This window comes from Lepidochelys kempii, chromosome 3 (assembly GCF_965140285.1).
Source record: "Lepidochelys kempii isolate rLepKem1 chromosome 3, rLepKem1.hap1, whole genome shotgun sequence".
NCBI lineage: Eukaryota > Metazoa > Chordata > Testudines > Cheloniidae > Lepidochelys > Lepidochelys kempii.
Genome location: NC_136382.1, coordinates 174,463,885 through 174,478,695, shown reverse-complemented (window position 1 = coordinate 174,478,695; position 14,811 = coordinate 174,463,885). Strand labels below are relative to the sequence as shown.

The 14,811-nt window shown below is 46.3% G+C and overlaps 2 protein-coding genes across 2 annotated transcripts in view; one reads left to right on the top strand and one right to left on the bottom strand.

Moving 5' to 3' along the window:
- The window catches only part of CAMKMT (calmodulin-lysine N-methyltransferase), a 342,431-nt gene extending 336,073 nt beyond the window's left edge, over positions 1–6,358 (bottom strand). The window contains exon 1 of the mRNA XM_073339105.1: positions 5,946–6,358. Within this exon, the coding sequence (XP_073195206.1) occupies positions 5,946–6,095 (150 nt within the window). The 5' untranslated portion in view covers positions 6,096–6,358. The remainder of the gene's footprint in view (positions 1–5,945) is intronic.
- Positions 6,359–6,422: 64 nt separating this feature from the next.
- Positions 6,423–14,811, top strand: part of PREPL (prolyl endopeptidase like) — a 30,696-nt gene continuing 22,307 nt past the window's right edge. Inside the window, 4 exon segments of the mRNA XM_073339103.2 lie at positions 6,423–7,635; positions 7,638–7,937; positions 9,351–9,479; positions 11,922–11,988. Of these exon segments, the coding sequence (XP_073195204.1) occupies positions 7,534–7,635; positions 7,638–7,937; positions 9,351–9,479; positions 11,922–11,988 (598 nt within the window). The 5' untranslated portion in view covers positions 6,423–7,533.

The window sequence follows — 14,811 nt, the reverse complement described above, 5'->3', positions numbered from 1 at the left end:
ATCTCTCTCTCTCTCTCTCTGTGATTCATGGATTAATCTGAACATTATTGGTAAAGAGTGCAAAACAGATTTTTTTCTTCAGATGGACCAGTAAGATTAAATTGATCTTTGTTCATTGGACCATGTAAAACCTATAGAAGAACTAATAAAGAACATGAAGAAGCAAGAAATCTGCAGAGGAAAAGGTCACAGATACATGCAGGTTGAGGAGGAAACATAAGCCTTCTCCCCACACACAGAGAAATGCATCACCCCAGACACTGCTGCTGAGTTCTCTGCATTTTTCTGTGTTTTAAGCAGGTACATGATACAATTAATGGGCAGTACAATTAGAACAAATTAAAGGAAATATTTGTGTGGGGGGTGCATAGCCAGCCTACATAATTTACTGCAAAAGGAATTCACAGTTTTTATTTTCTTACCTGCAAATCTTAATTTCCTATTATGGATCTACTGCTTTAACATAAATTATAATTATAGGAATTTTGTCCAATAAAACTGAATGGAGACAGGGGAGGGTTGGTTATTTTCTGTGTTTGGTGGGGGGGGGGGGAGAGGGCACGTTAAAAACAGACTAAAGGCTCCTCCTGCTGGCAGGTTTGCTCACTGAACCAACCAAACCTTCCCTATACAAAAACTTCCAAAGCTGAGGAGGTATTAACACTAGAACAATAATTACTATGAACAAACTGAACAAATGCTCAGAATTGTAGTGTGGATATAATTACTGTGATACATTAGCCCCATTTGGCATTCCCTCTTGTCCTGACTTAAAGGACAACAACAGAGAATCTCACGGTAAACCAAACATATCCATAACACAATACTATCATATGGGCAGTCTTTCCAGGGCCACTGCTCCAAATTAGGGGAAACCAAAATTACACATTAAAAAAAAGTTAAAATTAAGAACCCAATCCTACTACCACCTATGCAGATGTATAACTTAGACAGCTGAGCAATCACAGTGAAGTCAACTGAACTACTCACATGCTTAAAGTGAAGAATCTTGCGAGGGATTCACTAGAGCAGGGGTCCCCAAACTTTTCAGGACTGTGCCTCCCCCTTACCTCTGTCTGTGCCCCACCCAGGAGTGGGGCCGTGGCTCCTGGGCAGGATAACGCGGACAGGGTTAAGGGGGCCAAGGCTGGGGCCACAACTAGGGATGGGTCTGGGGCCGGGAGTGGGAGCAGAGCCACAGCCAAGATGCAGTGGGGACTGGCAGTTGGGCCCACGGCCAGGTGCGGCTCCGCTCCCGGCCTGACCCCAACTCCAGACTCAGCCCCGGGCCGGGAACAAGGCTGCAGCCAGGGGACAAGGAAGGGTGGGGCAGGAGTGGAGCTGTAGCCGGGCAGCGGTGGGGGCCGGCAGCAGAACCACACTGGTGCTGCGGACGGGGCCAGGAGCTGGGGCTAGGGCTGAAGCAAAACTGGCAGCAGGACTGGGTGGCACTCCCTCTCCCCCAGGCCTGCTGACCCCTCCCCCAAAACATTCTCCACACCCCGCTATGGGGGCTTGCCCCACAGTTTGGGGACCTCTTCACTGGAGGATTCAGACTCCCTGGCACCTAATGGAATTAACAACCCTGAGTTAGGCTCCCAGACTCCCTATTCAATGCATGGGGAGAGTTAGGCACCTAATGGGATTCACAAAAGCCAGCATGCTGAGCAGGGAGCTGCCAAAGATAGAGCACAGGGATCTGCAGCATTTCTGTTGGCTAAGTACCACCCTCAAAAAGACTTAGGCACCTAAATCCAGACCAGAGGGAGGCACCTATCTCCATATGGGATTCACAGCCATGAACCCCCCTCCTGGAGTTAGGTGCCTAAGCCACGTGAATGGTTTTTCAAGAAACATGGTGGTGGTGATCTCTCTGACTCTGTTGGAGCTGTTCTAGTGTGTATAAATAACTATAGATTAATTGGAGCGGAGAAGCTGGAACATGAGTTTCCCATCTGAGTGCCCTAACCATGAGACTATATAGTCACTCCCTCTCTCTGGGCTCAATTAATATTTAATCATTTATATACAGTGGAACAGCTTCAAAAGGAGAGATTCAAAAAGACCCACCCCAGGTGGTAAGGGCACATTCCTGGGAGACTGGAGACCCAAATTCAAATGCCTGTTCTATATAAGACAATGAGGGAAACTGAACTGAAGTCTCCCACAAATTGAGTGCAGTAACCACTGGGCTAAAGGTTATAAGGGGGATGGGAGTGGCACCATCTCCTCCTCTAACATGGATATAGGCATACTCTAAGCGCATATACCAGCTTGAGTCCTGAAGGCTAGATAGCCAGGGAATGCCTAGTTTGTGAATCCTGCAGGGGAGAATTTAAAAGCAGAAACTCAAGCACTTCATGACTTTAGATGCCTACCTTTAGGCGACAGCTGAGCAAGGGTTTTGTGAATACCAGCATTACTAAACGTTGGACTTAGGCACCCTATGGGGTAGTAAGGTGTTTAAACCTCCTTTGTGAATTCCACTTCTAGTGTAAATATTTGCAAGATCAGGGCCTTAATGTTGCTTTTCTCCTGCACAGAAGTTCTGCTGTAATTTATGAGAGGAAGCAAACAGTGACCATCATCCACCAAGCACATACTGATAGGGAGAGTATTCAGATCATTGACAAAGGAAATAAAGGGAGAACTGAGCTAAAAAAATGAATTTTTTCATAAATTAAAACTGATGTGAAACTAAAGAAATGATGTGAAGACTTTTCAATTTCCTTGGACTCTAAAGCTATTATGTGCAAAATTTTAACACTGAGGATTAAATAACCACAGGAAGAGTTTTAGCAAAGGTATGGTAAATTCTTCAACACTTGAAATCTTTACATCAAAATTGCATGTCTTTCCAGAAGATATACCTAGTTAAACCACAAGTTTTTAGATTCAGTGCAGGGATTACTGGGTGAAGTTCTATGGCCTGTATTATAAGTCAGCCTACATTATCTCATAACTTATCTTTCTTGATTTAAAATCTATTAATTTACTAAAAGGAATTTATTTCTCTCTGAAATGCTGGAAGCTGTTGGTGGCTGCTGCCACTCTTTTTACTGCTGCCCTGAGTGCAGCTAAATTCATGGAAGCAGAGGCAGCAGCAGTAGGAAATTTTAAGAAAAAAAGACCAGTGAAGACACAACTAGTGTGACACAATTCAAATTTTGCTGGAGAGCAGAATGTCAGCATTGCTTCAAAATACTGCTTTCCTGTTGTCCACTTTGGTGATGCCAAGCCATTTACCAGTGAGGTGGGAGGATGGCTTGCACTGGCAGTGATCTCTGACAGTGATCTTTAAGAAGAGGTAGGCTACATCAAGTGCAAAATCCACCTTCCAGGACAGAGAGAGAGAGAGAGAGCTCAGTGGTTCGAGCACTTCTGCTGAGTAGTAGGAGACCACTATTTAAATTCTCTCCCCTTCCCGCCCCTCCCCGCAGCAGAGAGGGGAGAATTGAACCTGTGTGTCCCACACCCAGGCAAGTGCTCTAATCACCTCCTCTTGGACCAGATTTTGGATAAGACCTGATCTGGTAGGTGACCTCTGAGCACACCTACTAACTAGATCAGGCCCTGCATGCAATGTAAAATCTATCTACCCCTGGTTTGTGAATTGCTCTGGGGCTTACAGGAAGAGATGCGCATCTCAGTTCCTAGAGCGAGGCAGCAGTATGCATGCCCAGAGGCAGAAACGTAGGTATTAGTGAACTTTTATTCTGAAAACGTAGGGGCCAAGTGGATTTAGGCACCTACAGGATTCAGCTGCAGTTTTGTAGATTGCAGTGGAGCCAAAACTGGGATTTAGGCCCTTAAGTCTGGAGTTTAGGCACCTAAGTACCTTTGTGGATCCAACCCATACTGCCTTTAGGCCCCAGTCCTGAAAACACTTACACATATGCTTAACTTTAGGCACAAAACTAGTGCCATGGGACTGCTTGTTCAACTAAAGTTAAGCACATGAATAAGTGTCTTCAGGATTGAGGCCTTTATGCTCAATCTTGCAAACCCTTAAACATAAGTAATTTTACTTTGGCCACAGACTGACAAACACTTAAGCTTGTCCTTAACATTACCCAAGTGAGCAGTCCTACTGAACTCAGTGGCATTATTCATGTGTGTTAGGCACACCTTTAAGTGTTTGCAGGACTGGGCTCTATTTGAATACACAAAGATGGAAATTGACTATACATAAGGTGTTGTCAAATGCACAGATTAAACAAAATGAAAGATAATACCAAAAAACCCCTCTCTCTCTCTAATGCCTTTCAGTTATACAGTGTCAATCTTAGGTCCCAATCCTACAACTGGTTCCTCACAGGCTGACCCTGACTTCAATAGGGCTCTTTGCAAGTGCAGGACAGAGCTAAATGCAGGACTGATGCATTAGGCATCACATGCAACAATAGTATACAAAAACATTTTCAAAGAGAAGTGTGAGTTTTAAGGCAACAAGTGTCCCTTTAACCATAAGGCTCATCCATGAGTATTATGAGACTTTGTTAATTATCCACTTTAAGAGTTCAAAAATCACGATTCAGGTACCCAAAAATCATGAGATTTGTTTAGAGATCATGATACTTTTTTTAAAAATCATATTTTAGGTTGTTTTTGTTTGTCTTCTGGGTTGAGAGTCTCTAGGAAACATTTAGGTCACGTTTTCAAACTTTTCTCCACAATCATGAGGACCAGAAACCTACTTTTACAAAAAACAAACAAATAAGCTGCCATTCTCATCTATTCACATTATTTCTTTCATGAGAGTTTGCATCACTGATTACCTTTAATGTATAATAAAGCACTTTGTGATCCTTTAGGATGAAAGTCTGTTCCCATTCCACCTAACCTCTCCTTTTTTTCCCCCTCCTCCCTCACCACCTCCTTCCCTCATCTCCCTATTTTTGTATGTCTTCTCCTATTTTATTACGGTTACACCCACTCTAACATGTTATGTCTATGCAGTATTTTCTGATCTTGCAGCTTTGACAAGCTATAAAATTGCACAATTCCATAATTCTATTGGCAAGCCCAGGATGCGGTATTTGAAAACATACAAGCTGTAGGTCATTTACCATTTTTGTTTCTTTATGAAAAATAAATAAAAATTAATAGAAAAATAGAAATGCCAGTTAACAGTACATATACTATTTTGAGGCATTAGTTTCCAGTTGCTCAGAACAGTTGCGTCCTAAGGCCCTGAGCCTGCAATTTGCTCTGCATGTGCAAACACTGGCATCTGTAGAGAGCCCCAATGAAGTTGGGGCTGCCTGCAGGAATGGGCACTAATGCCCCTTGGTCCACCACTACAGCCTTAATTGTAAGTTAATTTTTAAGACTCTCTCAGTTTGTGGTGAAGGGTTTCACTGTTTGTATTTCAATGCCATTTTTAATATTCCACTCATTTGAATAGTCATAGATCTGTAGGTCCCTAATCATTGCAAATATACCGTACCAAAATGTTGCGAAAACAAGCTAAGTGATTGCATGGCATTTTGTGGCTCTTAGGTGAAGCATGTTGCTACGGAAGTGCACAGTGTGTGTTCTGGGAGGCGATTTAGTGGTCTCAGCACTAGATCTGAAACACTTAAACTCCCTGTGCCCACAAACCTAGATCCCAGTGATGTTATCTTAGCCCTTCATCCTGGTGAATTGCAACTGAAAGCATTAGGGAATCTTTCAGAACAGCCCTTAAAAACTGCATCCTTCCTTGTTGTGCATGGACATTCAAGCACCCCTGGAAAGCACTCTCCTAAGTGCAGGGCTCATCAACAGTGTGTGACCAAAGTCCCCCTCCCCCAGTACAGGCAGCTTTGCCATGGGACGATATCCTAGCTACCGCCCTCCACCCCAGAAGTGGCTGCATGTCAGTGGCCTTGTGCATAGGTTAGCAGGCTCTGCGGCAGCCTTGGGAGGAAAGGGCCTTGAGGAAATGTAAAGTAGCGCGATACCTCTCTGAGCAGTTTCCACCGGGCTCTAGCGGCTCCCTGTTTCCTTCCTTTCGGACCTTCCTCAGCGTCTCCCTCTCCTTTTCCTCCTCCTGACTCACAGCTGGCAACAGGAGCTGGGATGCTCCCGGGCCAGGCTGTAGCCTCAGTCATGCTGAGGCTGCTGGGAGCAGGCAGGGAAGACCTGAGGGAGCCCCCCAGGGGCTCAAGGGGAAACAAGCCCTGAGCCGCTCACTGACCCGTCCCCGGGCGGGGAGCAGCAGCCGGGGATAGACAGAGAGGAGCTAAGCAGAGGGGGGCGGGGTGGAGGAGACGTGCGCTCAGCGACCCAGAGAAGGGACTTGCGCTTCCAGTTGCTGCGGCTAGGCCCTCCCAGCGCAGGCTCGGGAGGAGGGACGGCAGCAGCCATCTTTGATAAGGGCAAGAAGGTTCCTATGAATCTTGTCTTGCATGTTTCTGCCCTGACCTATACGGCACTTCACCTGGGTTGCTGTAACCTTGAGGAGCTCGGGGGAGTTACTACAAGGAGCATCCCGCGATAATAAAACCCATTTGTTACATATCCACTTTTCTCTATGAAGTTACGGTTATCGAAAGGGGCAGGTGCCCGAAAGCAAACGTTTCAAGGCACGAAATTGGGCTAAAATAGCAAAGAAACCGTTAATATGTCTTAAAACCAACAACCTGGAGGATTATAGTAAGTCTCTGTCTGGCCAACTGCCCATACCAAGATGGCGACAGAGCGCACAGCTTTGGTCGCCATCTTGACTGCTGGTAGCCGCGTATCGAGAGAGGTATTGGTTCGGACGCCATCTTGGCTATGGGCATGCCAGTGAATGACTTTGTCTGCGTCCCGCCATCATCTTGACTGTGGGCAGCTCAGGGGGTAGGAAAATCAAGTGAGTCTCTGGCTTCGGCGCGGGATAGAGTCGCTCTTCCACGATGTCATCTTTGCGCGCCTGGTCGGGGGCGGCGGCGGGCTGAGTCTCAAGTGGCGGGAGCCGCGGCTCCTCCCCAGTGCCGGAGCGGGCGAGTGCCGGCCGGGCGTGGGAGCCGTTGTACGGCCGGTTCCACTTCCAGCAGCTGCCCCGCCGGGGGCGAGCGAGGACCTCTCTGGTCTCTGTCCTGCCCGCAGCAGGCCGGGGAGGGTCTGTCGCGGCGGCTGCCTGGGCCGGCTGGAGGCGTGGGCGGTCAGCATGTGCCCAGCGCTCGGAGACCGGCTGGGTGGATCGGATCTCGGAGCCGCTGAGCTCTCCTCCTCCTCCTCCTCGTGCAGGCTTGGGCGTGTTTCCATGCGGTGCTTTAACGCCACTGGCCGGGGCTGAAGAATTGTGTCGGTGCAGTTCAGTGAGCCTTGAAACTCTCTCACGTTTCAGAAGCTCTTTGAACTGGTGACACATCTGGACAGGAAAGTGCCCGGCAGGATGGCTGCGGCTGGCCCTCCCACCGCCGGGCCCACCAGAGCCTGCCCTTCTGCCGTGCGAGCCTGCAGCCTGGGGGAGAAACACGCTGCCTAAGTGTACAAACGAATTGTTTGAAAAGGGCTAGGGGAGGCAGCTGCAGGTTTGCTTTTCTTCTCCCTGCCGTTCGCATGGTAACTAAAGTTTACAGCGTTCAGTCTGAATCTTTTGCCCCTTTCGGTTTAAAGCGTTCACATTTGAAGAAGTCCCTGCTTCCGTTTCACCCTGAACATATCAGGTACCCAATTTAATTGCATCCGACATAAATTTGGATTCTTGGAAAGTTCAGAGTGAGTACAGTCAGTCAAGTGAAGATTTGGGCGCCATGCATCGGACTGTGAAATCTTTTCTCCGGACTCTGAAGTTCAGTGTTGGTTGCTTCCGATACTACTTTAACCGTAACTATGATCCCGTAATAGCGCTTTGCAGTCAAATAAAAGTCCAAGAATTTCAGTTTACAAAGTGTTTGGGAAATTCATGGAACAACACAGACTCACGAGGGCACACTGTGCCACGGAGATTCTTTTCCTGCAAGGTATGCAGTTTAAATATAAATATAATGCCAACAACTATCATGACCCTTATATTAATAATGACAGTCACACTGTTTCAAATGTTAAGGAAACTTTTTTTTTCCAAAAGGGTTTGAGATAGGAATTGGGATTTCAGTTATACTCAGAGACAAATGACATAGTTCAACTTGTCAGCTTCTGTACTTCTCCATAGCTAAGTACACAGTTGGGTCAGTTTTATTGCTGTATAGCCTTGGCTTGACATGAGTAATTGGACGTGTGTGAGGCCTCATTTCTTGGGAGACAGAATTAGAGAGAAAAGGAGGACTTGTGGCACCTTAAGAGACTAACAAATTATTTGAGCATAAGCTTTCGTGAGCTACAGCTCACTTCATCAGAGGTAAATGGATCAGCTGGCTGGAAACAGATAAGGGGGAACATCCAGGGAACAATTTACAATGGATAAGATAACCATGGACAAGATAAACCTGGTACACAAGATGAGGTAAAGCGTAAATTGGAATTGGTTCCTACAAAGTGACCAAACCAATCCCACCCAAAATGAGTGATGTAATGTATAGGGAATGCTGTGTGATGTATACATGTATATAAAGGAAGGGAGTTTCTGTGTAAGTTTGGGTGTATAATATTCCCTGTACCCATGCCCTATGCTTGAGCCTGATCAGCTGAAGCATAGTTTGATTGTATGCCAATTAAAAAAAAAACACCTCAGTGACCAGTTCAGCATTGAGCTGAGTTCTTGGGAAGCAAGTAGATAAAGTCTTGGAGGCTACTGGGTGGATAAGGTCTCAGAGGGTACCCCCAGTATACTGTAGCTTTTTTCCTAAAATCTAACTAGCTGCTGGAAAGATACTATTAGGGTATCAGGATAGAACTGCATAAAGAATCTCCAGAGTGATTAGACCAGGATTTAACCACTACTAGCTGACACAATGCTTAACAAAACTTGTCCTTGTCTACACAGACTAGTCAGTCTATATCCATAACTGGATCTACTGGCAGCCCATTGCACCTGCACAGATTTAACTGAAGGATCAAGACCTATCTGACTAACTGTAGAGGGGAAACAGTGAAAATGGTTTATACAGTGTGCATGTCTAATGCATGCAATAAACAAACAAAAAGCAGAGAAAAAATTCTAATTTTTTCCAATAATATGAATCTTAGGTGTTACTTGAAATACATAGCAGGTGAAATATTTCCAGACAGAAATATGAGTTATTGTTTTACATTGACGGTGTTTTTTTAAGGGTGACTTGAAAATGATTTTCAAAGAGATGGATTTCAGCCCAGCCAATTTAAGTTGATTTATATTGCATAAGTGATGCAAAGTGACCTTGATAGACAAAGAGCATCCAACCATAACTTTGGACATTTAAAATCAGAGTTTGATTGCATTGACGTATTTGTACCAGGATCTTTTGAAATCAGAGCAGGAGAACTGGAAAGTAACTTCAGCAAGATATATGGATACAGCAGAAAGAATCAAGAAGAAATTAGAAGTAATGTACAACAAGTATACATTCGGCATGAGCAGCCCAGTGGTGAGTGGCAAAAAAATTTTTTAAATGCATCATAGTTTAGTACAAGTAAGAGTCAGTTAAGTTGTTCCTACTATGAAATGCCTTTACACTACATGTTTTTGGTTAAGTTGTTATATGTTCATAGTCCTGATTTTTAAATATTTTGATAGTTATAAAGTATGAATAAAATAGTCTGGAATATGCTTGCAGTATGTTTGATCTAACTGACTACTTTTACGTGAACAGCAGTCTTAATGCCACCACAGTCAATAGACGCAATAATAAACTAATAGGATAAAGTTAAACTGGCCTTTTGGCAAACAATGTGGATTATATGATACAAGAGAAGAGTTAAATGCTTTCACCCATTATTAAGTTTAGGGTGGGGGGGGGGAATGGTATCTGAATTGTGGAGTTTTGATTCCATGCAGTGATAGGATGACATAAACTACAAGACCTTTGTTCTCTTAGGCTCCAGTTCTAGAGACACTTAACTTCAATACCAGGAGTAGTCTCATTGATGTCAATTGATCTACTTGCGATAGTTAAAGTTAAGCACATGCATATGTGTTTGCAGGATTGGGCCCTTAGGCCTCGAGCCTTAAACTCAATTCTGAGTATTTTAATGTTAAGTAGTGAATAGTCCCATTGAACCCAAGTTGTTAGCATACTTTTTCCTATTTGTATATTACTTATTAGTAAATGTTGTTATAGCTTTTATTTACTTCAGTGAGTCTATTCCGGTGCTTAATGGTACATAAGTGTTTGCAGGCACAAGGATTAAGGCAAATAACATGTGCTTGGGTAATGAGTAATTCTGTTAAGTCATCTGTTCATAGGATAATGCTTTTTGCTTGTGTAGTTACCAGAGAAATGTCTTTCTTACAGCAGTGGTCTCCAACCTTTTTACGCACAAGATGGCTTTTTGAATTTAAGATCAATGCAGGATCTACCCCGCCCCTTCCCCGAGGCTGTGCCCCACCCACTCCATTCCCCCCTCCCTCCATCGCTTGCTCTCCCCCTCACTCACTCTCACTGGGCTGGGGCAGTGGGTTGGGGTGCAGGAGGGGGTGCAGGCTCTGGGCTGGGGCCAAGGGGTTCCGAGTGTGTGTGGAGGGGTGCAGGCTGAGCATGGGGCAGGGGGTTGGGGTGCAGGCTCTGGGAGGGAGTTTGGGTGCAGGGGTCATATGGTCACACTGCACCTAATCTCAGAATCCACTGGACATTTCATGAGTTTTACTTTTTATTAGTGTCATTTATGGTTTATAGATCAAAAATCCTTCAGGGATTGTCACAAATCAGTGCAACATTCTCAGCTCTGGGGTGTGCATTGGCTGAGCCTGGGGCAAGGGGCTGAAGAGCAGGAGTGACAGGTGCAAGCTTTGGGAGGGAGTTTGGGTGCAGGAGGGGGCTGGGATTGCATTGTGTGAGAGGGGGTGAAGGGTGCAGGCTCTGGGAGGGAGTTTGGGTGCAGGAGGAGGCAGGGTCTTGGGGTGTGGGAGGAGGTGCGGGGGCTGGGAGGGAGCTTTCGGCTGGGGGTTGAGGTGCAGGAGGGGGTATAAGATGCAGGCTCCAGCCAGGAGACGCTTACCACAGGCGGCTCAATGTCGGCAACGCAGTGGGACTCAGGCAGGCTGCTTACCTGCTGTGGCCCCAAACCGCTCCTGGAAGTGGATGGCTGCTGGCACGTCTCTGCGTGAAGCCCCTGGGAGGGAGGGGGGCAGTGGGTTTCCATGCACTGCCTGCGCCTGCAAGCGCCGACCCCATGGGGACGGTGCCGGGGGCGGAGGCAGCACACAGAGCTACCTCTCACACACACACACACTCACCCTTCCCCCAGGGGCTGCAGAGACGTGCCAGCCGCTTCTGGGAGCAGTGTGGGGCCACAGCAGGTAAGCAGCCTGCCTGAGCCCCTGCACCGCAAGACTTTTAGCAGCCAGGAGATCGCGATCGACTGGCCGATGCTCCAGGATTGACCAGTTGATCGCAATCAACAGGTTGGTGAGCACTGTGTTACAGTATATTGACTTAAAAAAAGAAAATCTTTGTGTGTGTGACTTCCTTTCATTCCTCTGAATATGGCTAACAAAATCCTTAAGTGTATCAAGCACATCTTTTATATTTTGTTGTCTTATTTATATATAAAATATTATGCATATATTGCTGAATTAGATTTTATTTATACATAAAACCATAGGCCTATTCATGTACTATATAACCTCAGCAGAAAACAGATGAAGTGAGCTGTAGCTCACGAAAGCTTATGCTCAAATAAATTGGTTAGTCTCTAAGGTGCCACAAGTACTTTTTTTTTTTTTTTTTGCAAATACAGACTAACACAGCTGTTACTCTGAAAGAAAACAGATTGTTTGTAGTAACTTTTAGGAAATATTTTGACTTCTAAGGTCCGACCATGATATAATTCTGCCTATATTGGCAACATGTCTGTTTTGTGCTTAACAGATTAGGTTTGGGGATTCTGTTTACTTTGAAGAAAATGGCTGCATATTTCGTTCAAAAGCAAGTGTTGGTAAGATATTTCTTGGACATTATAATTGCTCAGATCTTTCCGCATGCATTGACACTTTAGGATACTTTACTTAGCTTCAAGCTTAATCATCCCTGTTACTTAATTTTTAAAAAAAAACTTAAAACAAAAATAGCTCAAAATTGTGTTTTACATAATAAAATGTTTAAGCAATACATTTTATAAAAGTAGTAAAAGTTTCAGATTCCAGAATCGAGAAAGAAGAATGGCACAGTAACTGGGGATTAATGTCATATGATTACACATATTAAAAAGTCTCAAACTTTATAAGGTTGTCTAGTCTGACATCCTGCACAATGCAGGCCGCAGAACTTCAACCACCCCCTCCTGTAATAGACTCATAACTTCTGGCTGAGTTACTGAAGTCCTCAAACCATGATTTAAAAATTTCAGGTTACAGAGAATCCACCATTCACTCTAGTTTAAACTAGCAAGTGTCCTGTGCCCCATGCTGCAGAGGAAGGGGGAAAGGGTCTCTGCCAATCTGACCTGGGGGGAAATTCCTTCCCAACCCCAAATATGGCTAGGGTTGCCAACTTTCTAATTACAGAAAACTGAACACCCCTACCCCACCTCTTCTCAGAGGCTCTGCCCATGCCCCGTCCCTTCTCTGAGGCCCTGCCCCCCACTCACTCCATCCCCCCTCTCTCTGTTGCTTGATCTTCCCCACCCTCACTCACTTTCACCGGCTGGGGCAGGAGGTTCGGGGGGAATGGGGGCTGAGGGCTTCAGCTGGGGGTGAGGCCAGGGATGAGGAGTTTGGGGTGCAGGAGGGGGCTCTGGGATGGCCAGGAGGTTGGGGTCCAGGGGGGATGAGGGCTGGGGATGAGGGGTTTGGGGTGCAGGAGGGGGCTTTAGGCTAGGCAAGGGAGTTGGGGTGTGACGGGGGTTGAGAGCTTGGGATGGGGCAGGGGATGTGAGGGTGTTATACCAATAAAATAAAAACCAGCAGGATCTTATTAAAGGGAAAAAGGCAAAATACCACATTTATTGTGAATACAGAAAGAATCATAGCAAGCAGTTAGTTATAGCTATAGCATTCCATTCAATCTCATATTTATTCACACATTCATTCATACAAACACACACACACAGGTTCTGCAAGGTTGTTATCATAGTTACCAGCCTTAGAGTTGCTCATGCCAAGCCACTGGCCAGGTGGCCTGGACATGAGGAGGGAGCAGGGCCTTGTCAGATGCTCATCTGGTGCTCCTGGAAGTTGGTTTGCAGAATCAGACCCCAAAGTTCTCACTTTTTAGAGTCCTATTTTTATAGGAATGTCTTCCTATGCCAGTCTATGGGAATTGCTTCATCATGCTGTTGCTGAATCAATCAGCAGATAGCACATTCCTGACGGCTCCGTGCTGCTAGATGTTACCTTGTTCTTTGGTTCTCCCATTCTTGAGGCTGTTGGGTGGATTCCAGTCTGCCCTGCGGGGGTCCTCTGGTTATTTCCACTTGACGCCTTCTTCAGCCCATGGACACTGGATTCTTAGCACCTCCCTGATCATTCAGTTATTATCCACACCAAGCATCCATCCACATACATCCTCTATCTCTACTTTAATCACAATTGTTAATACAACAAAAGGGTGGGGAGTCTCTGGATGCTGTTTCTGTTAGAGTATTGCTTTGAGAACAGACTCTGTCTTAGAATGTACTAACACAATTAGCAGCTTGCAAGTTTCACACATAGAGGGAGAGAAACAGTACCAAAAACCAAGAGACCTCTTAATTAGTAATACCCTAGAATTTAAACTATGGGGAATCAAACTCATTTGTGATTTTAATACAGAACTTCTTTAATATGATCCAACAAGGGGTTTGGGGAGTATGAGGAGACTCCGGGGTAGGGTTGCAGGGTCCTGGTGGCGCTTACTGCAGCTCCAAGGAAGCGACCACCAGGTCCCTGCAGCCTCTAGTCGCATAGGCAGACAGGGAGGTTCCATGTGCTGCCTTTGTGCCCACAGGTGCCACCCCCCGCAGATACCATTGGTCGTGGTTCCCGGCCAGTGGGAGCTGCGTAACCAGCACTCGGGGAGGGGGCAGCGCCTAGGAGCCGCAGGGACCTGGCGGCCACTTCTGGGAGCCATGCAGAGCTGGGGCAGGTAGGGAGCCTGCCTTAGCCCCAGGCCCCCGCTAAACTACCAAGTGGACTTTTAAGGCCTGGTCGCCAGTGCTGACCGGAGCCACCAAGGTCCCTTTTCAACCGGGCATTCCGGTCAAAAACCAAACGCCTAGCAGCCCTAAAATATGGCTGTTGGTTGAACCCTAAGCACATCAGCAAGACTTACCAGCCAGACACCTGGGAAAGAATTTTCTGTAGTAACTCAGAGCCCTCCCCATCTAGTGCTCCATCAATGGCTCTTGGGCATATTTGCTACTAGCAGTCGCAGATCAGTTGTATACCATTGTAGGCAGTCTCACCATACTATCCCCTTCATAAACTTATCGAGCTCAGTCTTTAAGCCAGTTAGGTTTTTTGCCCCCACTGTTCCCCTTGGAAGGCTGTACCAGAACTTCACTCCTCTGATTGTTGGAAACATTTGCCTAACTCAGCAGTCCCCAAACTTTTGAGGTTGCAGCCCCCCCTTACCCCATCCATGCCCCCTGCCAGGGCCGGGAGCGGGGACATGGATGTGGACGGGGTAAGGGGGTCAAGACTGGGGCTGCAGCTGGGGGCTGAGACTGGGAGTGGAGCCCCAGCCGGGCTGTGGTGGGGGCTGGCAGCAGGACCCGTGGCCAGGTGCAGCTCCACTCCTCCCCAAGCCTTGGGACTGGGGCCGCACTGAGGCTGGGGGTGGG